The sequence below is a fragment of the Coturnix japonica genome, chromosome 10, assembly GCF_054131305.1.
Source record: "Coturnix japonica strain WE chromosome 10, WE-NBRP24, whole genome shotgun sequence".
NCBI lineage: Eukaryota > Metazoa > Chordata > Aves > Galliformes > Phasianidae > Coturnix > Coturnix japonica.
The window spans coordinates 15154851-15180690 of record NC_140672.1 but is presented as its reverse complement, the minus strand read 5'-3'; the positions used below and the strand labels follow the sequence as shown (position 1 = coordinate 15180690).

Genomic DNA, 25840 nt, shown 5'->3' with positions numbered 1-25840 from the left:
GCTCCTTCCCATCCTAGAAGGGAAAATATCAAGTCAGATCTCCATTAGTCCTTCCATCTCTGCACTGAGCACAGGGAGCCTTCAGATCTATGCTTAATTCACCCACTCCCCTAGAATTAATGGAACTGTGCTTACTGGAACATATGCTGAAGCTTAAGCACAGTGCAGTGTTTTCAACATGAAGGAATGGCTATAGAACATGCATAAATTCTGGCTGACCTATGACAGCTTAAAGCACTGCGGAGGACTGTTAACAAGCCTGTTTGGACATCACCTTGAATAAATGACGTTATCCCCAAGTAAGGGAAGGAACAGCTGAGCACCGGGGAGGTACACAAAGTGCCAGAGCAAATTCTCACACTGTCAGGTGCAAAGAAAACTGAGATTTCACCCCAAAAACCCAGTTCACAACAAGGCTACAAAATCCCGGCTGAGAATTTCTGTGTTAGACTTGAAGCTCAAGACTGTACTGTAGTTCAACCAACAATATTTTGTGCAGCATGACCTAAAAAGTTCACAATAAAACCAAAACAAACTTCAATTTCAACTTGATAAATGAACTCAGGACATAATAACAAAGAGTGCTGATCTGGGCAAATAAAAGAGCATAAAGAAAAGAGAGCAGTGAAAAAGCTATCAAGGAAAAGCTCAGACTCGCATCCCTTGGAAGTGAAATTAAAGGCTCTCATTCATTTCCAGAGAAGTCAGAAAGGAAAATACCATTACATGCCATACCTTGAACCACTTGACGTCCATGCTGGGCCTGGACAGCTCACACTCAAATGTGACCTTGTCCTTCTCAATGACGCTACTGTCTGCCAATGGTTTGCTGATTTTCACAGGCAATTCTGAGAAGGAGAAAGAAGAATGTGGATTTAGTTGGGAACTTAGTTTTGTTCATAACCAGGTCCATGGGTGCTGTTAAATGGATCCTTCCAGATGGAAAAAACATTTCAGGTGGCCTCCTAGATTTTACCCCTTTTTGTGTTGCACGCAAGACTGAAAAAAAAAATTACTTCTGCAAAGTTCTTCTTGTCATAAGGAAACAAATATTTGGGGAATGGCAGAATCAGGTAAAATTTTCCTTCACGTCAAGAAAGTATAAATTTCACTCTCATGCTCTTGGTGTGGTTTCTGCTATGATTATTTGGACTAATTAAGCTTCTCCCTGATGAAAGCCTAGAAGTATATCACAAGAAGGATCAACTTACCCGTGACCTTTTATTTGTCTTACTCAAGCATCTCCTCCTGACCAAAACTGACAATAAAAGATTCATCCAGACTACAGGTTTGAGCAGCTGAGTTGTTTCTAGGATCTCCTGCAATCTCAAGCTTGGAACACACACTTGTCTTTTGACTAAGTGTCTCTTATAGTGCAGTAAAACAACAGGTTTTCACACGGCGATTCCTCATTTACCTTGATCTGAAATCATTCTCAAACCATGTGGGATCAGCCCAGGGAGAAGGGGAGGAGAGGGGAAGGGAAAGGGGAAGTCCACAGTCCTCTAAAATCAGGCTTCTTAGCCTAAAGCTCAACAGCAAATAGCAGTCCACTTGCCCACATTGCTAGACTCCGAGCATTTAAAGAACATCAGCTGACCTCATTATGAGCTCTAACATAGCCAAAGGAATTCATATATTCAAATATTCTCTTGAGTGATGAGAAATATGGAGCATAACTTCAGACTTCTGCTGTTAAACTCTCACTTCTATCATAAACCAGAGTAAGAGTTCAATGCTGTTTTAGATGGAGGACTCATATTTTAAATAACTCATCTCATTAAGGCTTGGATTCCCTACTACAATTAGTTAAATTCCAGTTTGGATCATGCTTCACCTTGGATCACTTAGGGCTTCAGCCACTTATTGGAACTAACTCAATTTGTCTACAGAGAAGCTGTTTTCTATAGCAACAATAAGCTGTGATTGCAACTGGATGTCGGGAGAGCACAAATCCCGCAGTTATCCTGCACCAACATCCTCTCCTTCCATCAGAACAGCAAGTTTTTAAACCAGACTCATGCAAGCTTGCATGACACACCTTGTGTAAAACTGTTGGCAGCCATCAGGACAGCCAGTTGCTTCCTGTATAGACACTGTTCCATCAGTTTTGGTTTTTTGTCTCGCTAGAACAACAGCCAGTGTCTGAAAACTCCCACAACTGAAGCAACCACGCTGATATACCGCAGTCACTGGAGGTGCTCAAGAGCCACGGGTATGTGGCACTGGGGACGTGGTTAGTAAGTCCAGTGAGGGTGGGCTGGGTTGGACTCAGCTATCTCAGTGGTCTTTTCCAGCCTTGGGTGCAACTTGTAAGAGGGAATGAAGCAGCAAACTGCCCAGCACTGAGCTGCATTCTTCTGACACATGGTATCAGTGAACTGCTGTATTTCCCTATCTTCTCTGGAGCTATTGATCTAACCTAACTGAAAAAGTAAGCCTGAACCTAGATATAAATCAGGATCATAGTCACCCATGGTTGCTTATATATTCAGAAAGACACTCCAGAGGGTAATTCAGCGCATCTAGAAATTAAAGTAGAAGTTCCTTAGTCAAAAATATTCCACAGCCAGATTTTCACCTCGCTACCACTACATTAAAAAGGAGAATCCAACTTGTGGTGTGGGTCATTGATGTTGTTCCGGGGGGAATTGTGGCTGTTCCATGCCCACAGGGTAGAAGACAGCCAGTCTTCCTCTAAGCCACATAAAAAGCTGCTTAGTGCTCCCAAAGCGAATGCTCACCAGTTGTTTCCAACTTGAAGGTCATCTTCTGGCCAGCAGCCTCGCAGATGTATTCTCCAGCATCTTTCTTCTCCAGCTGCTCCACAACCAGACGCCGTGTTTTGCCCACAGATTCCATTCTGAACTTTCTGGAGGAGGCAAGCAGTCTTCCATCCTTGTACCATTTTACTTCTGTTGGATCCTGTGCTACTTCACAGCTGAGGGAGGCACTTGCTGCCAGGGCAGCACTCACCTCTTTCTGCACCTGCTCCTGGTTTATAAACACAGGTTTTGGCTCTGAGGGAAGAAAAGAAAAAGTATTGACTGAGGGACCGAAATGAGACCAACTTGCAGGTTTGTATGTACAGGTTGGAACAGGTTTAGGTTACCACTTGTGCCCAAACTAATAGCCTTCACTAGAGAATATCAGCTCTTCTGTTGAAACAAAGTGTCAAATCTAGGCAAGAAAGAACCTAGGAACTGAAGGAACCAAGAGGGTCCTTGAACACCAGTCCCATGGTTGCAAGTCACTATGCAAACATATTGAACCCAAAAGAACATCTGTCCTGCAGGCAACCAAAACCTGAGTTCCTTTTACTTAAGACCCACTGTGAAACATCAAAACACATAAACATGTGATAGTCAAACCACTGGCTGCCTTTTCATGACCCAGAACAGTACTCCTGGCTTCCTGAACAGACTCCTCATGGCCTCTACCATTGCCACAACTGTGACTGTCAAAGGCACAAAGGAAATATGCTCACCAACGCAGTCCTTTGTTCTTTGTGTGTGATTTGCAGATATCTATCTTACTTTGAGCTCTGGCAATAGTCAGCTCTACCAGGTCTCTTACTGTGAGTAGCAGACTCACCTATCCAGATGCAGCCTCCAACATAAAGGCATAGTAAAAAGGCAGTGTACTACTAGGAGAAGTTCCTGCTTCTCCTGCCATGAAAGGCTGCACGTAGAACATGCACTCCAGCCTCACTGCACATACTTATCTTAGTCAAATGTTTAGGTGAACAAGAATTACAGTTTGGGATCTCAGGCACAGGAGAGATTTGAATAATATCTTGAATATAGCTTCCACTGTACATATATTACTAATTATTGCTCTACAGACAGACTGAAACAGGTCTTTGTGTCATACTGAAACCAAATACTTTCTACAAACCCAGGCAATCAAGTCTAGGGAAAAAACCTCAGCACAGACTACAGTGATCCAGGTGCAGTATAATAGAAACTAGATTTTACTTTACTGTTCTCTGCTGTATTTCATACAACACCTGTCTTACCTGTGACATGAATCTTGAAGGTGAGTTTCTGGCCAGCAGCCTCGCAGCTGTACTCCCCTGCATCTTTCTTCTCCACCTGGCTCACCACCAGCCGACGCTGTTTGCCCTCTGACTCTACCTTGAACTTCTTGCTCGAGGTGATCAGTTTCCCCTCCTTTTATCACTTGACCTCTGTGATAAAATGTTTGCTCATTAAGACCGGGATGTGGTAGCATTGTGGTGGAGTGCTTGTTCATTAGGACCGGGATATAATGGTGGAATATGGAGGCCACAAAGGTTGCAGAACACTCTAATTTTATGGGTAGATTGTGTACTCTGCGTAGTTACAGGCAAAGCGCGCCCCGATGGATACAAAGTTCCACGGAAGGACCAACCAAGGAACAACACACCAAGTCGCACGATCACAACCGACCAATTAAAGGACAATACGCTCGGGATGGACAATACAAAAGAAGTTGCAAGGGACGGGACGGCGCGGCAGTTGGAGGAACAATAATCCCCCTGTCGCCCAGCGCTGAATTGCCTTTTAGTTTTACCCGCTACAATTAATAAAAGTTTATAATTGGAACATTATTGGCTCATTGCTTATAAATTGATGACAACCTCCATCTTCTCCTGGGCCACCTCGCAGCTCAGCGTGGCATTTTTCTGTTGTTGCAGCCTTCACCACCTTCTGTACCTTCTCCTTGTTTGTAAATACAAATTCTGGCTCTGAAAAGAGAGAGATACATTAGTTTGGCCTCTTGAAAGAAGAGCAGGTTTTGGGGAAGGAGTCAGAAAAATGAATCAGTTCTCCCAGTCTGATGCCCCAAGAGAATGATGTGGAGAGAAGTTGTGCAATTTATGGATGCCCCATCCCTGAAAACATTCAAGTCTAGGCTGGATGGGTGTTAGAGCAACCTAGTCTCAAAGAATGTGTTCCTTTCCAGGACAGAGATTGGAACTGGATGATCCTCCAGGTCCCTTCCAACAAAAGGCATTCTGTGATGCTTCTTGTATGACTCTCATGACTCTTTCGTCCCCTAGCTGCCATTTACTTATGTCTTCAAAACATCAACTTATACAAAACATTCCTGTAGTATTCTCTCCCATGCTAAATGAGCCCTTCCAAGACAAAAACATGTTACATAGAGCACACCCCCTAGTGCTTGACACAAAGCCCCTGTTCTGAAACTTCCTGAGACGCAGCTGCATTGCAGAGTTGTTCTAGTGGTACAGGCACGTGGGAATGGAGAAGTGCAATCAGAACTTTCTTGTCTATGGCCTCATTCCCACAGCAAAAGGAAATTCCTGAAGATTTTAAAAGATGGAGCTGCCTCACAACTGTATTTAGAATAATTTGTTCAATTTCCTCATCAGAAATTAACCACCCCAAAGTTCAGCTCCAAAAATTTTAAGCATAGCAGGGAAAACTTACAAACTAATGACCGTTTTCTAAAACATTCTAGAATGAAAGGCCAAAATGTGTTCTCTCTCACCTGTGACATGAATCTTGAAGGTGAGTTTCTGGCCAGCAGCCTCGCAGCTGTACTCCCCTGCATCTTTCTTCTCTACCTGGATCACCACCAGCCGACACTGTTTGCCCTCTGACTCCACCTTGAACTTCTTGCTCGAGGTGATCAGTTTCCCCTCCTTGTACCACTTCACCTCCATCTTCTCCTGGGCCACCTCGCAGCTCAGCGTGGCATTTTGAGTCAGTGCAGCCTTCACCTCCTTTTGTACCTTGTCCTTGTTTGTAAACACGTCTTCTTTCTCTGCAGGGACATCACAACAGTCACACCATTTTGCTGTAGTCTGCTGCAGAGCTTACTCCAGTTCCCCATTTTCATTATACTTGCCCTTCACAGGGACCATCATGATGCCTCATTAAGACAGGAAAATACTTTCCCCTCTATTTTGCCTTGGGAAATGAATAGGCATATCATTTCATATCATATCATAAATCTAAACATTTCGCAGTCTGATAGCAGATTTGGACATGAGATTTAGAACACCTGCATGCACTGCTGAACCTCCTCCCTTCTCTTTGTTTCTTCTGATGTCTCTCTACATTTCCAGTAAATCAGAAGGGAATGGCCCTCTAGAACAGGTTGCCCAAGGAGACTGTGGATGCTCCATCCCTGCAGGCATTCAAGGCCAGGCTGGATGTGGTTCTGGGCAGCCTGGGCTGCTGGTTGGCAACCCTGCACATAGGAAGAAGGGGGTTGGAACTGGATGAGCACTGTGGGCCTTTGCAACCCAGGCCATTTATGAGTCTGATTAGTGGCATTTTCCACCTCATTGTGTCATTCAAATTTTGTAACCAGATCTCATCAAACACCTCCCCTTTTCTCACTCCTTGCATGCCTGGTGTGCTCTTGCACTGTAACCCTGCAGACACCAGCTGACTACAAGAGCTGCACAAGTTACCCTCCTTGCCTATTGTTTGTTGCAGTAATTCATTCCTGGATGGAAAAGCACATGTAGAAAAGTGTTGCTATGACACTAGATGACAAAGAAAGTCCTATAGCCAAAATGTTTTGCACCAGAGAGGCTGTAAGTTGATCCTCCAAATGCAAGACACACAAAATGAAGTGTTCCTTTATCTCTGGGATTCCAAGCATTTTCTCACCTCTGACTTTCACTTGGAATGTTGCTTTGTCATCTTTTGTTTCACAGCTGTAGCTCCCTTGGTCTTTCAGGGTCACATTTTTGACCATGAGCTTGCGGTGCGTCCCCTGGGAGATGATGGTTGTCCTCTGGTCCTGCTTCACCTCTATTTGATCTTTCTTCTATACGACAGCTCCGCTTGCAGCTGACACCTCACACACCAGCTCCAGGTCTTCAGAAGGACTGACTGATATTTCTGGAGTCGTTTTGGACTTGCTGACAAAATTAATGGCTTCATCTGAAGAAAAAAAGAGAAAGTGGTTTACATCCTGACTCAGGCTTATTCAGCACAGCATTAAGATACAGTTAGAACTGATTGTAATGTCTCTGCTCATTACATCTGGGGGATCAAGTTTCACCTCTGGAGGTACTCACATACAAACGTGTGCTTGATTCTCCTGTGTAAGGAAAGAGTAAGTTCTATGCAGACAGTTCTTATTTCTTTTAATCAATTCTGTATTCTGCACATGTTCTTCTGAAGCTAAAATGAAGGCAGCTAAGTAACCTGTTTGCAATACATGAACAAACCAATTCAACACCTTGTCTCTAAGCTAACAAGCAGCGTTTGATGAGCACATCAGTATTTCATGCCCTTCATTCCATCCAGACTGTATTGGCAATAACTATGCTGGTATTAACAAGGATAGCAATTACAAGCAAAATGGTAGAAATACAGAAGATATAAGGAAAAGGGAACTCACCAGAGCTGAGGCGATCCTCCCTGGTGAGCGATCTCCAAGAGATGCTGCCTCAGTGAGGGTCAGCCCTTAAATGAGGTCTCAGAGGAGGTGGAGTCGAACTCCACCCCTCCAGGGAGCACAGCTACATAACTTTCACCTGTGCTCCCACAGCTGACCCCACACTTGCCTCAGCTGATCAATCAGTGGTTCACATTGTGATCTCCCATACACTCCACCCCTTCACAACGTGAACCAATGATTAGGTGAGTTCCCCTTATTACAGAGACCCAATCACGACGCTGATACAATCTCCCGTCGCATTAGATGTTGATATTATTCAAATGATGATGATTGGATGGGTGTTTATGATCTTCCATGGGCCAGTGCTTGATAGATGTTACCGGAGACAAATCATCTTGAAGTGCAGGTCCGTCTGCGTTTCATCAGTCCAGAGTAATGGTCCTAGAGGCTTAGAATCAATCTTAAGGGGAGTAATATAGATGTTTCAAGGGTACTAGGAGGGGAAGATCCGCCCTCCAGGGCAAGATACAGGCCGTATTCTTATCTTGGGTCAATACTTCTGCTTGTACTGGATTATGTCCCGGCCTCCGATACCATACCCTCTGGCCAGATATCTGTGGCTGTATAACTATATCTGGCACCAGAGGAGGAGTCTTGATCTGCCATAGGGACATAATAGGTGTTCCTTTAGCAATAAAGGCCGGAGTATTGACCACGATGTCAGTAGGCCATGTACCTATCACCGAGGGGGTGACTGAACCTCCCACCTCCAATAATCTCCCCCAAGGTGCAAGTAGGCCACACCATTTGGGTCCTACCTGCACCTTCCAAGGCCAATTTATCTTATGGATTCCCGGTTCTAAATTCTCAGGGGCAGGGAGCAGAAGATTATTTTCAGTACCAACCTGCAGTTTTACCTTATTATCGGTGCCTGTAATTTGGATCCTAAGAGGGGAGGCCCATATAGTTTGTAACATTTTCAGGGCACTGGGTCTGCCATCCCGAGGTCTTTCATTCAGGTCCCGCACGGTTTCATATAATCTTTTTGTCCACCCCTGCAGGGACTGAGAGTCTGTTTTCAGGGCAGCCTTAAGGATACCATTATAACGTTCAATAAGGCCTGCCCCTGTTGGGTTATATGGCAGGTGGAATCGCCATTCAATGTTGTTTTCTTCTGCCCAGCGCTGTATCATCGCTCCAGTGAAGTGAGTCCCTTGGTCACTCTCGATAACTTGAGGTGTCCCGTATGCAGACATCAGTTTAGTAAGTGCCTTAATTGTGTATGCTTGATTTGCCTTTGGTACAGGATAGGCTTGCAGCAGTCCACTTACAGTGTCAACTCAGGTCAGGGCATATCTCGCCCCCTCAGACCGAGGGAGGGGCCCAATGTAGTCGACCTGCCATCTCTGAAGAGGACTATATCCTCTAGCAATGTGGGATGTTGTTTCAGGCAACGGTCTCGGTCTCATCTTTGAGCAAGCATCGCAATCCTGACATGCTTGAACGATATCAGATAGTTGTACAGGCAGCCCCCATGCTTTAGCAGCTGCCCACATTATCTTCTGTCCAGCATGCCGTAGCTTCTGATGTAACCAACGGGCAATATTTTCAGATTGTGAATTCTCAATCCATCGGATTCGGGCCAGTGTGTCAGCTTCAAAATTTCCTGGTGACTGCAAGGCTTGATGACCAGAGACATGGTAGACACATACTGTCCTGTGTTTGACCGTATTCCAAATGTCTACCCACATGTCTTTACCCCAAATCGGTCGGGCGTGGATAGTCCATTCCTGGGTAGCCCATTGCGTAATCCACAGAGTGAGCCCCCGGTACACAGCCCAACTATCTGTACAGATGTTCAGGACGCCGTCACCAGGTTCTTTAGTTATAACCATCCACACGGCTCGCAATTCTGCCCATTGGCTGCTTTGACCATCCCCCTCATCAAACCAGATGGTCTCAGTAGAGGGATGGTATGCTATTTCTCGCCACTTGCTCGGGTTGCCTCTGCTGGACCCATCCGTATACCAGGCATCTTCAGGAATAGGATATCTTCCTTCCTGAACGGGACTCTTCTCTGGTGGAGCAACCATCGGTTCTTTTGATGTATCACTGTGATACGTCACTGGGCCTAGGATCTTCTGTAGTTCTTCTTTAAGTGGAGATGAAGACAGACTGCTTCTCTGGCTTAGATAGGCGACCCATCGTGCCACCGTTTGTGCTTGGGCCACCCCCGTCTTAGGAAGGTGAGTCAAATCTCTCACCCACCCCTGGATTGGTAATGAAGTCTTAACTATGACCTCTGCTGTTTGCGTTATCGGCTCTACTGCTTGTAATGCCGAATAGGCAGCCAATAACTGTTTCTCAATCATGCTATATCGTTCTTCTGCTCCGTGCCAAACCTGAGACCAGAATCCAATGGGGGTTCGAACAGAACTCTGGCGTTGCCACAGGCCCCAGCCAAAACCATCTTGAGTAACATGAACATCTAGTTCAGCTGGGAGGGTCGGATCAAATATACCCAACGCCTGAGCTTGTTTAACTTCCAGTTTTGCCTGTTGGAAAGCATCCTGTTCTATCTTTCCCCAATTCCATGATTGACCCTTCTTTGTAAGCTTGTATAATGGCCTTAATAGCTGAGCTAAACGAGGTATAAAGGAGCGCCAATACCCCAATATACCCAAACATTCTTGCAATTGTTTTGATGTTGTAGGGACTGGAAACACTTGGACTTTATCTACTACCGCACTGGGTAGTACTTTGGTTTTCCCGGACCAAATTACTCCCAGGAATTTTACAGATAGCCCCGGACCTTGCACCTTCTGTGGGTTTATAGCCCACCCTCTTTTCTGAAGGTAAGCTATCAACAAATCTGCTGCTTGTCTCACCGCCTCTAACGAATCGGATGTTAACAGGAGGTCATCAATATAATGATATAAATTGACATTATTTGGCTTTTCCCACTTAGCCAGATCACGTGCCACTAAATTATGACAAAAAGTGGGCGAATGTACGTACCCTTGGGGTAGGACCTGGAAAGTCCATTGCCTCCCTTCCCATGTAAATGCAAACTGATCTTGCGATTCTTCACTGATTGGAATACTGAAGAATGCATTCGCCAAATCCAAGACACAGTGATATGTTTTGATTTCCCTGCTTAGTGTGTCCATTAGGGAGGCAATATTGGGTACAGCCGCATGAACAGGTGGCGTGACCTTATTTAATTCCCTATAGTCTACTGTCATCCTCCATGTTCCATCCAGTTTTCGCACTGGCCATATTGGGGAGTTATATGGGCTATGTGCAGGCCTTATAATACCCACTCTTTCTAATTCCTGCACCGTCTTTGTTATTTCATCCTGCCCACCCGGGAGTCTGTACTGTTTCACATTAGTAATCCGGCGTGGCTTCGGCAAACAAATAGGCTCATGTTTTGCATGGCCTCTCAATATTGTCTGGATTGCCCGGATACTAATGCATCTCTGCCGCAATCGGAACTCTCCCACTGTTGTATGGAGAGCCAGACCCCACAGGATATCAATTCCTAATATATACTCTGGAATTGGGGCAATGGATACCTTGTACTCCCGTGGTGGAAGACGCCCGACCCCCAGTTTTACCCAGGTTTGGGTGACCGGAATGGTTTGTCCCCCAAAACCTCCAATCATCACTCTATTACCTTTAAATTTAGTTGGGTCTCCATATATTATAGATGTCTCTGCCCCGGTATCAACTAGGGCCATAACCTTCTGTATATTCTTTCGGGACCAGTATATCGTCAGTTCCACATAGGGCCTCCGGTCCCGTCTAGAGGCCCTAGGAGGACTGACATCCCTCGTCAAGCCATGAACTGAGCCAGATTCAAGTCTTTTACCTCCGATACCTCCGGTGTCATAACCCGAGGCACCTGAGGTGGCTTCTTTTTCCTATTTGGAACTATAAAATCTTCTAAATTCCATGTTGTTGTTGGTCGCCGCTCTATAAATCTTATCCCTGGCCTTTTGGGTTTATTCTGAAATTTTTGTTCATCCTTCAGTTGCTTCCACAACTGAAGGAGAACCTGATTGGGCTGCCCATCAATTTTTGAAAACTGAACGCCTGCCCGGAGCAGATCATTAAACATTTGTTTCCGGGATACCCTAACAGGTCCTGCCCGAGAAGTTCGCGGGGCCGATCTTCTGGCTCGCACTATTGGAAAAGCCTCGGCATCCTCAATCACCCTGATATTGCGCTTAGCTCGTAAACGCTCAGTTTCTCCGAGGTCTGCTACCAATTGGGCGGCTTGTTGGACTACTGCCTCTGCGGATACTACTGGATTAAGTATGGAAACCAAGGTTCCATACATATGAGAGGGTGCTTACTGTAAAATTAGGTCCCTCATTCCCGCAGAAAATTTAACCATATCAGGGCTATCGAATGTGTCTTCGTAGATAGCCTCTCTCATACCTAATTCGCGTATATAATTTTGAAGGTCTTCCATAGAAGACCACATCCCTGTGTTTACTGGCATGTCAGTTTTATTTGTCCACACCATGCGGCAAGCAGCCATTATCCATTCTACAATTGAATGGTTTTCTTCAGGGAACTGAGTCCCAGCATACAGTCTCTGCCGAAGGGCAGGATGTACTGTTATTGTGGCCAACTTAGATACTTCGGGGCCACTAACCAGTACACTATCTGCCCCTGAATCCCATAACCGTAATAACCAAGCCGGAACACTTTCCCTTGGCCTTTGCCTAAATCGTTGCACTAGGTCCATGAGTTCAGTAGGTGTATATGGACGGGCTGTTACATGTAAAACAGATTCAGCAGGGGGCCATTGATCAGGAGGCACTCCTGCTGGTCGATCTTGAATTTTCTTTGTTTTTTGAGTTATTACTGGACGGACTTCTAGTGAGTCCGTCTCAGATGGTTTTTCTAGATCAGATTTAGTGATCTTATTTTGATTCATTTCTTCAGGATCTTGATCGTCATTAAATGAAATGTATCTAATTTGAGGGTTGGAGGAAGAAAATGACGGTTTTTTTCCTGTCAATAGATTGATCTCACCCTCCAATTTTTCAATACGGGCCTTTAACAATTCATTTTCATGTGCAATGTTGTTTGATTTTATCTCTGCCCGATTTAAAGCATTTAATAATGGCCAGGCTGCCATAGATGCAGCCATTCGCTTTTCTTTTGTAATTAAGATATCTTTTTGTAGTCCTAGAAAGTAATCAGTTAGACAATAGGCGTCCATGTTATTTGGTACTCTTAAAGGGCCCCATTGTTCAATAATTGTTGCTAATTGGTAATATGGGGACGCCTCAAAACCTGGAATTTGTCCAGGAAGGCATGTCCCTAAGGGGGTGGTCTTCTCCCCCTTGTACCAATTAAAGATTTTCCACACAAAGGACATTTTTTTTTTTCCTTATATTTCTAGATGCCAAGTCAGTGGCTCCTGCCTGGCTTGCCAAATGTATTGGCAATAACTATGCTGGTATTAACAAGGATAGCAATTACAAGTAAAATGGTAGAAATACAGAAGATATAAGGAAAAGGAAACTCACCAGAGCTGAGGTGATCCTCCCTGGTGAGCAATCTCCAAGAGATGCTGCCTCAGTGAGGGTCAGCCCTTAAATGAGGTCTCAGAGGAGGTGGAGTCGAACTCCACCCCTCCAGGGAGCACAGCTACATAACTTTCACCTGTGCTCCCACAGCTGACCCCACACTTGCCTCAGCTGATCAATCAGTGGTTCACATTGTGATCTCCCATACACAGACAGAACCTGCCTGAGGAGCAAGCTGATGGCTGTCAGCTACAGGCAGACCTAGCTTTGTACTGCATTTCTTAGAGCAACAACTGTTGCTTTCAGTCACTGAATATACCAAGGCCAATTACTATGCCAGGAACATTTATGGCATCAGTGAACAAAAAATGCGTTAAAAATTGTAATAGACAGGAGCCATTTATTCTTTTATAACTAGGTGACCAAAGAACAACAGTCCTTCTAGAGTCAAGCTGTTAAGAACTAATAGCATCAATCAATATCACATAGATAGATTACTTCCCTGCCCTAAGACCATCTTGCGACCATTTGGTGCTCCTAATTAAGCCCTCTTGATGGCATTTTGTCTGAGCCATGCGACATTTTGTGATAGGAGTTACTGCTAGTGTTCCCTTAACCCTACACCAAAGTAGGAGGTATCCATTCTCAGGGAATCATGCAGGCTTCCTCTGTATTTGATGCTCAGAGACAGCCCCAGAACTTTTTAAATCTTAGCTTAGCTCTCATCCAATAATGTTCATCAAACAGTGCAACTTGTCCTTTGGGGATGCCTTTGTTCTGCATCAACCAGTTCCAACGGAGTCTTCTTGGCTTGTTTTAGATCAGTTTTTCAACAGATAAAGCCAGGGTCTTTGAATTACAAAGTGAAATTGCAGAATGCATGATTCTCAACCAAACAGAACAGCAGGTGGGATGCAGGGTGAATACCTGAACCAACACCACCTGCAAGCAATCCTTCAATATCTTAGGAATCTCTAGCCACCCCAAATCCAGTGTTGTGCTTGATCTATCATCTCTGCTGAGTTTTTAGCTAAGCTGATGGTGAGCATCACGGTGGTGATGGGTGAGCAGTCAGACTAGAGGGTCTTAATCAACCGTAAGGATCCTGTGATCAGAGGAACGTGAATGTGCTGTTAAAGGTCACAAGCGCTGCACTGCAGCATGAGCATACACAGCGAAAGGCTTTCAGTAGAGCTTCAGTTCATAAATGAGGACTGGGTTATGGAAAATAGGCTCAAGATATAAAAGAGAAAACAGATCTTAACGCCAGGTTCTGTGAATGCAACCAGCTGAATTTCACAGATATTGAATTTCAATGACAATTTCTTGTGTTATTTTACCCTCCAGCTCCACCCTGAACAGGAACATGTCAGTGACAAGCATTACTCCTCCAGGCTTGACCTAACAGTGCTTTACTTGCACTATGAGCTAATGGCTGTGCTTACAGCACCTCAGGGAGACACCTCAGAGATCACAATGTCCTTCGGGTACAGCAGGAGACACTCAACTCTCCAAATGTGGAGTTTAATTTGTCCAAAGAGGAGACAGGATTCCCATGCTAATAACTTAGGACCATTTCAGTCATAGGTTTAAAGATGATGTAAGTGCTGAGGCAATACATGAACTAGATGAATGAAGCCCAGATGTCAGGGCTCAAGTCGTGACTCCAGCCCCAGCTGGAGGTAAGGCTGTCTTGAATTCATCACAACACAGTTACATTATTTGCTCATCCTGTGGATTTGCATAGGGACAACAGGAAGGTCAGAATTGCTTCAATAGAGCTATGCAATCTTTGTCCTAAATACTGGAAACCCACAGCGTTGGACAAATAAAATGAATTAAGTCTGAAGTGCTTTACATGGATTGTGATCCTATGTTTGCCTCACAAACTTACCTGAGACTTTCCAATCAAAAATCAGAGTGTCATCTCCAATTGTGTAGATGTATGTTCCCTCGTCTTCTTTCGTTACAGCTGAAGCCACAAGCTTATGCAGTTTCCCTTTATCTTCCATTGTGAATTTCTTACTGGTCTTGATTTCTTTGCCATTTTTGTACCACTTCACCATGACATTGGCTTCAGAGGTCTCAGAAACAAATTCAGCTTGTTTTCCAGCAACGGCCCTGATTACTCCTCCACTTGTCTCTTTGATTACGAAGTTTGCCAGTGCTGAAACAAAATATGAAGACACAAAATACATATGATGGTAAAGAACTGCAGGGACATTGGTGACCATGAGGCATTCATTTATCATAAGATCAAACGTGCACGTTTAATCCTAGTTCTAATTGCTAGATTCTAATTCAGAAGCTGGCAAATTGGCAGCTTTTATAAACCACGTACCAGATTACCTTATCTCCACAAGTTGAAGGACATACACTGTACAGGGGACAGAGCCAAAGGAAGAAGCCCAAGGCTTCAAGAAAATGTCTAAAATAGGAAAACTGAGGAAAGAATTGGAACAAGCAAACTAGAAGGAAATCAATGGAGGGGGTATCTATTACTGCACTGTAACCCCCTGGCAAACAAATCAAGCCTAAAAGATAGAGATATCACTTAGGACTGAAAAGAAAAAAGAAAAAAAAGAATTCCTTTATGGAAATTAATTGGAGTGCAAAAGTTAGATGATAAAACTGGCCCTTATTAACACACAGTGGAATAATTGACTTCAAAGATTCAAAATCTCACCACTGTCTTAGCCAAAAGTTCAAGCCTAAGTCCACGGTCCTATTTTACTGAGGGTAATTGAGCTTGTTTTCCAACTTCTTGTTAACATATCATTTCAAAACAGCGCACAGAACTGAGTTGGGTCTGTTGAGACAGCGCAGTCAGAGCTGCTAAAATCAAAGTCTGGATTATGCATGCATTTGTTCTGCAGTTCCAAGAACACGCATGTATAATACAAATTCAACAACGTTCTACAGAATGCCTGTATTTAGGAGCTCGAGAGCCAGCTGATGGACACTGGGATGACTGAGATCCTGTCAATACATTTAACTCCATCCTATCATACAGTCAAATTTCATTCATTTTTTCAGGAACTGTCTCTTATCATTGTAGTCCCGTCACCACTGCTGGATGTGAGCCCAACCACACAAAAGCAGCTGCTGGTTTTCACTGCAGATACTGCAGTAAGGAGAAACAGCCTCCAGACTGGACCAGCTGAGCGTGGCCCTACCAGGATTTGCTCCAAAGGTCTTATTACCAGTAGTGCTTCCCGATGAAATACATGGGGGTCCTCCTTTGATTCCAACCCCAACCCACCCCACCATGCCCCCTGATAACATCCATCAGGGCCACATCTCGACAGCTCCTGAACACCTCCAGGGATCCCACCACCTACCTGGGCAGCCTGTGCCAGTTAATTCTGTGGGCAGACCTGCCAGTATGAAATATTATGCTAACATGACAAAGAGAGAGAAGAAAAGCAAAATTAAGACTAGCTGACAAGCCTTGGCAGGAAGTTCTGCTCTCCATCAATTTAGTCCCTGTGACTCTTCACAGGTGTTTTCTACATTTGGGATCACTGCTACAAAAAGAGATGTTGACATCATCTCTTGTGGCCACCCTGACAGAAGAGCAGGAAGGCTGGGATGCTCTTTTTCCTGTCTTTCCCTTGATTTCCTCTATATCTTAGGGACGAATCACAGGACAGAACACAGAAATCAAATGGCTCTACAAAGCAGATTGGCCAGTTCAAGTCAAAACAGCCACTGAAAACACCCCAGATGCTGTCTGACAACAGCTGGACTGTCGGGGAGTCAGGTGAATGCAGTCTGCTGGCCCTGGGCAGGAAGAGGACAGCCCAGACTGTCACATACCTTTCACTGAAAGCTGATAGAGCATTTTATCCCCCTCACAGATGCACTGATAACTTGCAGCATCATCCATTGAGTCGTTGTGAATTTTCAGGGTGTGTTTCTTCCCCACAATTTGCAGTTCATAATTTTCACTGGCCTTGAGCTCCTTCCCATCCTTCATCCACTCCACAGTAGCACCTGTGTCTGAAAGCTCAGCCTGCAGTTTGGCTTCCTCACGCAGCCAAGCGCAGATCTTTTCTACATCTTTGCTCTTCTTGGTAAATCTCACTGCAGCACCTGTCAGGAGCAAAGGCCTCGTTATTTCAATTTAGATCAGGCTAACGTGGTCAATGTTTGCTGCAACATCTCTGAAAAAGTATCACCTTCTGTTCCTGCACTCATCATTGTGTCAGTGCTGAGCAATTCACGATATTTCATTTGGTCTTCTTGCTGGATTTACTAAGTAAAAATCAACCAAACATCTCCTTCTACTGATTAATAATGCTCTAAACATGCTTCTGCAGAGGTTTCCACCCAATGACAAACAGGTCCTCCCATCATGAATGTTTATTTGTTCTACTTTGTCATGCAAAGCTGATTGATAGAGATATTATTGGAATGATTGCTCCCCTACTTCTAAACTATTCCAGTGCAATCAGAAAGGCTGTCTGAACCTGCAGCTGAAAGTACTGCTCTATGGTCATGCAGTGGTAAACCTGGTGACTGAATGCACTGGCCAATAGCTGTGAACTGCAGACATTCATCAGCTGGCATGCTTGCACGTTGTTGTAAGGTCAATAGTAAACATGGCATCCCCTCCAGGTACAGCTTCACCAGTTGTTAGGGGGGATTTCACAGCCAGGACTGGGTCTGAGGAAGAACATGTATGTCTTAATGCTCTTTAGATGCAAGTCTGGTATCTCATTTAGAGATGGAAGATTAAATCATAGGTACATTTCTACTTCTCCCTTTGCATGAGTGCTAGAAGAAGCACTTCTGTGCTTAAGATCTGTTACAGAAAGTTCTGCCTCTTGCACATGTGAGATATCAAAAGATAAGGATATTCATGTCTCTGTCACAGAAACAACTCGTATCACTTTAGTGGTAGCTGGAGGTTGATAGGAGATAGGAGAACTAGGAATAAAGGAAAGCCTTTGGTGTGTTAATGCACTGCTATCCTTAAAGTCAAAGGAAGCATCTTTAGGGAACCAACACAGCTGCTCAGCACACACTGACCCATTTCCATTGGGGTTTTTGTGCTTACCAAGGTGCACGCTCCCTGGGAATTCCAGAGACGGGCTCTGTCCATGCGCATTGACTGCAGACACTCGGAACTGATCATCAGCCTCTTCAGACAGATTGCTCACCGTGAACTCTGGGACGGGGACATGAGACTCGTGGCACCTCACCCAGGTGAAGCCAGTTAGTTTCTTGCATTCCACAATGTAGCCATCGACTGGAATGGGGCGGTGCATCTTCGGAGGGGACCATGCCAGCGTCACTGAGGTTTCTGTTTTATTTTTCACCACGGGGTCAGTTGGGGGCTGGGTGGGAGGTTTTCTGGGAGCTGAACAGAAATAAATTTCAGAAATATTAGCATAAGGTCATGTAGGCTGGAAAAGACCTTCAAAAGACCTTCAAAATCAGCAGACTCAACTTTCAGCATGACCTACTGAGTCCCACCATTAACTACTGTGGTACCTGAGGACATACATGACAAGCTTATTCCTGCAGGTATTTACATAGTGAATATATTCACCCTCTGGTTGCTTTGGAACATTTTAGAGGTTAAAATCCCATCAGACTTTTTCACTGTGTGCAGCCACTGATACAGGCAGGAGGCTGGGAATTACCTGATGGGCTCTAGTTACAGACTACTGACACAGTAAAGGATTGATTTCATTTAATTTTGGCCATCAGAAAGTTTGGTGTCTGGTTTCAGTCACCCACCTGGACTCCAATTATAATCATATGGAGAACAGCACATTCAGGAGAACTCATCTCAATAAACCTGAATGAAATCACAGAATCATAGGATCATGGGAGGGCTTGGGTTGGAAGAAACCTTCAAGATCATTAAGTGCTAGATGCCAAAGGTCCCACTAACACAGTATTAAGCCAAAAGCTAGATGCTGGAATCAGATCTCCTGACCTTACCATCAGAAACTGAGATGTCATATTTTGCTCAGAGGTGCCTGCTTGTAGGAGGGACAGCTTCCGAGCTTTTTCTGCTCCAGGAACCAGCTCGAGCTTCAGAATTTAAACAGCAGTCAGAAATTAAACTGAGCTTTGTCACCTCCATCAAATAGAAGGAGTGGTTGGGTGGTACAGCTTTCCAAATCGCTTAGAAACTGTCACAACAATCAGATGCCTACCTTTTCTTTTTTAACTTGTTAATACATAGAGCTTAATAGCATCAGAATGCCCCAAGCACTTCAGACAACAGGACAGCTGTAAACCCTTCTTTAAGGATTCCTTTGTTTAACCACTGAGTAACTGTAATTCAGTGGTGCTGGTAGGAGAAGGGAAGTCCTAATCTTCCCAGATGGTGAACAGAGTTGATGTTCACATGCAGACTGGTGCTGCAGCAGAGCCAGAAACCACTCATTTGGGAAACACAGCACCAAGAAAATAATGGGAATAGCTTCATAAAATCAGGAGCTTCACTCAAATTTCATGTCAGATCTATAATTCTTCCTATTTTCAGGAAGAAATGATTTCCCTTTTTCTTGTAGTTTTATTTTCTTTTCCTTTCCAGCAAGCAGCTTTGTAGCTTACAAATTGTTTTCTAATCACCTCCTGGTGTGGACAAATCACACAGGTCTGACTCCATGTTTTACATAGTTAGCATATTATATTTGTTCCACTATGGAACTGTACAGTCATAGAATGGCCTGGGTTGAAAAGGATACCAAAAATCATCCAGTTCCAACCCCCTGCTATGTGCAGGGACGCCATCCACCAGACCAGGCTGCCCAGAGCCACATCCAGCCTGGCCTTGAATGCCTGCAGGGATGGGGCATCCACAGCCTCCTTGGGCAACCTGTTCCAGTGCGTCACCACCCTCTGAGTGAAAAACATCTTCCTAAGATCCAACCTGATCCACAACCCCTACACACCCTCAGAGCCCCCTAGAGCCCCTAGTCCTCCTATTGCCCACCACAGCCCCATATGCCCACTAGAGTCCCCCTCAACTCTCTTTACAGGCCCTGCACAGCTCTATATAACAGTCTTATAGAACTACCTCTAGTAGAAGCAATCTCCACACAGAGATCCTTTCCCAGCACACTGCGCCACGGGGGGAGCAAAACGGGGGGGGGGCACATACACACACAGCGCCGGGGGGGCCCGTAACCGACCCCCACCCATCCTTTAAAGGGGTGGGGGGTCCGTTTTAATGGGGGGGGGGGCGAGATCACCTTCACCCCCCACCCCCCCATCCCCACCCCATCCTTTAAAAGGGGGGTGTCCATTTTGGTGTTGGGGGGCAGTGACAATCCGCCCCCCCACCCCATCGTTTAAAGGAGGGGGGGTCCAAGACCACCCCCCCCACCCCATCTTTTAAGGGGGGGGGTCAGGGGCTCATGGGGGGCAGCACATCGTGCACAACATTGGGGGGGGGGGGGGCTTTAAAAGCGGGGGGTTACAAAAAGCATAGCTCTCAACTATAGATGGGATTGGGGGGGGCTCAATCGATGGGGGGGGGCCCTTCATGCAGGGGGGGCACAGCGTAAGTCAGCGGCTTTGAGGGAGGGTGTTGGGGCTGTTTGGCCTTTGGGGGGGTTATTGTGTGCCCCACCCCCACCACCCCCACACACAATGGGGTGTTAATGTGGGGGGGGGGGGCTTAGATTAGTTGCGTTCCCTATAGCACTGCCCCCCCCCGTCATTAACCCCCCCGCTTTATCCTTACGGCTGAGCCCCCCCCCGACAGCGCCCCATTCATTTTGATGGGGGGGGGGGTTTGTCACACGACCCCGGCGCGGCTTACGGCACATCGTCAACCCCACCCCACCCCCCATAACCCCACCCGGGGGGGGAGGGGGCGATGTGGTGAGTGGGGGGGGGGGTTCCGGAGGTGGGGGTGAGCAAAGCGCAATATGGGGGGGGGTCCTATAACTGGAGGGCAGCGGCTGCACAAAGAGCCCGCGGGGGTCGGAGAGCAGCACTTTGGCTGGGGGGGGTCCACGGGGTCCGGGGGTAATGCTGCCCCACCCCCTCCCCCACCCCTCACTGCCGACCCCCCCCCCCGCGTTGCCCCCCCGCCCCAACGTCAGCTCCTGCGGCAGCTCCTCGTCACTCTCCTCCTCCTCTTCCTCGTCTGGGGGGTCAATATGTGGAGGGGGGGCTCCCATCGGGCAGAGGCAGCTCCGCCGGCTCCGATTGGCTGAGCCGCAGTGCGCGGGAGCGGCTGTTGTGTGCCGGTCGGTGGAGGGGCGGCTCTTCATGGAGCTGCCCCGCAGCCAACAACAGCCTGAATGAGATCCTGGAGTCCCAGACGCTGGAGGATGAGCTGGGAAAGAGCAGAGGCTCCCCACAGAAGGGCAAATCACGTCTGATAACGTGAGTGTGGAGCACAGCCAGCCCCTTCCTCACATGTGTGGGGCTTCCATGTTCCTCTGTGCCCATTGCAATGTGCCACCCCAATCCTGCTGCCCAGCCAGGAGTGGATGGGATGAGCAGGTTGGGATGCACAGAGCAGTGCTCAGACATTGCTGGGACATTTGTGCACTGCTGTTGAGCTTCCCTTTGTGCAGCAGGGGAGAGGATGGAGGTTTACAGGTGGATGGTTGTTATTTCTATGGCATTGCACAGGTGGTAGAACCATGTCCATTCCCAAACTTATTCCAGGGCATGCGGGAATTTGTGCAGTTGTAGTTCCTGAATTGTGCTATTTAAAACCCTCCTGTAAATGGGGATGTTTTGTAATGCCTGCTGGGGCTGCAGGCAGCATTGCCTTCCTCCTTAGGGGGCAGGTTTAATCACAAGCCTCCCTATTTCCTATCACAAACGTCCTACAAACCATGTCTGGGCATTGCTGTCTCGGCCTGGATCTCAGCTCCTGAGACTGTCAGATGTGAAGCAGCAGCAGCTGGGACAGGGCTGGCTCTGTGTGCCCTCTCTGGGTCTGTGGGCACAGAGTGGGGCAGAGGGATGACTGTGAGAGGGAGGAATTGCCCAGCCACAAGAAAGAGGAAATCAGCTGAAAAGGGGAGATTTGAGAAGCACTGAGGCTGTGGCTGCTTTGACAGTAAGAAGAAACCAAGCTGTCACTGTGCAGATGGGAACTCCAGTAGGAGAGCTGTGGTGGCTTTACAGATGGCAGACAGCAGCTGGAGTGTAGAGCCAAGGGTAGGGGGGGGATCTTCCTCTTAGCAATGCCATGCAAAGAATGATGCAGACTCCTGCAGGGTCGGCTTTGCTGTGTGACCTTGGGTGGAAGCAGCTGGAAGGTCTCAGCCCTTCTGCATTATCCCAGGAGCTGGGGCAGTGCTCGGTCTCATCCCACCTCTGCTAATAGCAAATGCAGAATCCCTTATCTGAGTGCCCTTTTCTCTCATGTAGAGTCACCAACCCTGGGAAGTTCACAAAAAGTTTGGGTGTTGTGTTGAGGGATGTGATTTAACTGGGAAGTATTGGTGATGGTTGGACTGGATGATCATAAGATCATCCAGATCATAAGATCTGAGATCATAAGATCATAAGATCATCCAGGTCTTTTCCAACCTTGAAAATTCTATGGAGTTGTAGCAGATTGTGGGGGTGTAGGTGTGGTATATATATGTACACAGATGGGAATATCCGTATGGAAAAGATAGATCCATGTGTGTTCTGGGCTGCACTGAAAAAGGGGTGGCCAGCAGGAGAGGGAGGTGATTGTCCACTCCTGCTCAGCTCTTGTGAGGCCATATTTGCAGCACTGTGTCCAGGCCTGGGAAGGATGTGGAGCTGTTGGGGGGGGTCCAGAGGAGGGCCACTGTGATGATCAGAGGGCTGGAGCAGCTCTCCTATGAGGAAAGGTGGAGGGATCTGGGCTTGTTTAGCCTGGAGAATGGAAGGCTGTGGGGAGACCTCATTGTGGCCTTTGAGTACTTGAAGGGAGCGTATAAACAGGAGGGGGAATGGCTGTTTATGAGGGTGGATAATGATAGGACAAGGGGGAATGGTTTAAAACTGAGACTGGGGAGGTATAGGTTGGATCTTAGGTAGATGTTTTTTGCTCAGAGGGTGGTGACACACTGGAACAGGTTGCCCAAGGAGGCTGTGGATGCCCCATTCAAGGCCTGCAGGCATTCAAGGCCAGGTTGGATGGGCTCTGTCCATGAGCATTGACTGCAGACACTTGGAACTGATCATCACCCTCTGCAGACAGATTTACAGCCCCTGCACAGCTCTATATAACAGTCTTATAGAACTACCTCTAGTAGAAGCAATCTCCACACAGAGATCTTTTCCCAGCGCCCCTTTGTGACATCATAATGCCCCTTTGTGACATCATAACACCCTTTGTGACATCATAATGCACCTTTCTGATGTCATAATGCCCCTTTCTGACGTCATAATGACCCATTGTGATGTCTTAATGCCCCTTTGTGACGTCATAATGCCCTTTGTGATGTCATAATGCCATTTGAGACGTCATAAGGCTCCTTTGTTTTCATAATGCCTCTTTGTGACGTCATAATGCCTCTTTGTGACGTCATAATGCCCTTTGTGACGTCTTAATTCCCCTTTGTGATGTCTTAATGCTCTTTTGTGATGTCACAATACCCCTTTGTGATGTCATAACACCCCTTTGTGACATCATAATGCCCCTTTCAGACGTCATAATGACCCTTTTTTGACGTCATAATTCCCCTTTGTGATGTCATAATGCTTCTTTGTGGTGTCATAACGCCCTTTGTGACGTCATAATGCCCTTTGAGACGTCATAATTCTCCTTTGTGATGTCATAATGCTCCTTTGTGATTCATAATGCCCTTTGTGATGTCATAATGCCCTTTCTGACGTCATAATGCCCCTTTGTGGTGTCATAATGCTTCTTTGTGAGGTATCTGTGGTGCCATTGATAATGAAGTGTGATGAACTGGAAGGCTTTCAGTAGAATTGCAGCCCTAACATAAACAATGACTTGAACTCTGGAATTCTGTGTAAAATCATTAGCTAGCTTGTGGTCCGGGTCTTCAAACCAAAGGCTGTGAGGTGCTGCTCTTGTTGACGCAGGCTGTGAAAGATGACTTGAGCTCTAAGAGTAATTTCCCTTCTGCTCTTTATATGAACATCAAATCCACAATTAGAATATTAAGAAGATAATATAAAATTTTGTGCTGCTGGACTGAGGACTTCCATTAGCTGTTAGCCATAGTTTGGAACTTGCAAAGCAATCATATTGGAGCCTTGCTGGGCAACCTGCTCCAGTGTCTCACCACACCCACAGTAAAGCATTTCTTCCTAATATCCAATCCTAATCTACCTTCTTCCCATGTAAAGCCATTTCCCCTCATTCTGTTGCTACCTGCCCTTATGAAAAGTCCCTCCCCAGCCTTCCCTGTAGGCCCTCTTCAGATACTGGAAGGCCACTCTAAGGTCTCCTTGGAGTCTTCTCCAGGCTGAAGAGCCCCATCTCTCTCAGCCTGTGCACATAGTAGAGGTGCTTTCAGCCCTCTCTGATCACCTTCATGGCCCTCCTCTGGACCTGCCTGAACATCTCCAAGTCCTTCTTGTGTTGAGGGCTCCAGAACTGCGTGCAGTGCTCCAGATGGGGTTTCAATGAGAGGAGTGTGGAGGGGCAGCACCACCTCCCTCGACCTGCTGGTCATGCTTCTGTGCTTTAAGCTTATGCTTTAAGGTCCTATATGCTTTAAGGTTTAGATAGTGCAGTCGCCTCACCTCTTCAGGTTTATCTGTGAAGGTCCCTTCCAAGTGAACCGTGCTGACCCAGACAGTTCGGACTGCTCATTAAAATGTTTTAGTAAGTTGGGCTGGTCCTACGAAGCAGTATGACTGCAGTAAGCAGTGTACATGGTGCGCTGTGAGTACTGCACACATTCCTCTTGGCAGCTTGTGGAACAGAAATTGTGCATTGTTTGGATTGTGTAAGTATTCCTGTTGGTCTCTTGTGATGCTTACCTTCTTAGAGCACCTTTCCTCGTTTGGCTCTACATATTTTGGTACCTTACTTGTTCTGTTTGGCTTAGCAGGGAAGGTCTTCTTCTGAAGCATCCTCAGTCTTGGTCTGGGCAGCATACTTAGAAATGACATGGACGTTACATGAGTGGGTGGTCAAAGGGGGGAAGAACTCACCTTTCTGATCTGTTTCCTTTTAGAACACAGTCCTGGAGAGGATTTGCTTTCCTTGTTTCCTTGGAGACTTGGATTCTTAGATGGTTTTGACTGCAGCTATTTCTGATGTTAATTCCTTTTTCTGTACTTTAGTAGCCAAGTGCAAGTGGAGTGCTTTGGAAATTGTCTGAAGTTGCCAGGTTGCGTGTGATCACATATGTAACATGGAGTTATGTGTGGTGCCAGTGATAATTAAGTGTGATGAACTTGAAGGCTTTCAGTACAATTTCAGCCCTAATGTAAACAGTGACTTGAACTCTGGAATTCTGTGTAAAATCATTAGCTAGCTTGTGGTCCGGGTCTTGAAACCAAAGGCTATGAGGTGCTGCTCTTGTTGACACAGGCTGTGAAAGATGACTTGAGCTCTAAGAGTAATTTCCCTTCTGCTCTTGATAGGAACGTCATATCAACAATTAGAATATTAAGAACATAATATAAAAGTTTGTGCTGCTGGCCTGTGGACTTCCACTAGCTGTTAGCCATAGTTTGGAACTTGCAAAGCAATCTTATTTAGACTTTGGCGATGAAATCTTCTGATGAAATCTTCCTTCTAATTCTGCAAAAGAATCTCGATGGAACATTTCCGTCTGAAAAGGCTCTGGCATATGAAGATGTGCCAGACTGTAGCCATGTGCCAGATGCGTTTGGATCCATGGAATTTTCTGATGTAGCTTCAGTGTTTGAAGAATCTCCACTAGATCTAAATACTCAGAAAACAAAGCAGGTGTGTGAAGATGTACAGCTAGTTTCTTACAGAAAAAATACAGCTCTTAATCTAGAAA

General features: G+C 46.0%; 1 protein-coding gene across 1 annotated transcript; it reads right to left on the bottom strand.

Annotated features, from left to right (window-relative positions):
• Window positions 1–675: 675 nt before the first annotated feature.
• Window positions 676–3392, bottom strand: LOC146759441 (myosin-binding protein C, cardiac-type-like). Its single transcript, XM_085510393.1, has 2 exons — window positions 2745–3392; window positions 676–848 (listed from the first exon to the last, which is right to left on the bottom strand). Exons 1-2 carry the CDS (start codon window positions 2860–2862, stop codon window positions 676–678), a joined length of 291 nt encoding a protein of 96 aa, XP_085366519.1. The 5' UTR covers window positions 2863–3392.
• Between the last annotated feature and the right edge of the window lie 22448 nt (window positions 3393–25840).

Coding starts and splice junctions, on each gene's coding strand:
- LOC146759441 (XM_085510393.1), bottom strand. CDS start 2,862: ATGGAATCTGTGGGCAAAACACGGCGTCTGGTTGTGGAGCAGCTGGAG. Junction 849..2,744: donor CTTCAAGTTGGAAACAACTG/GTGAGCATTCGC, acceptor TCTCCTTCTCAG/AATTGCCTGTGAAAATCAGC.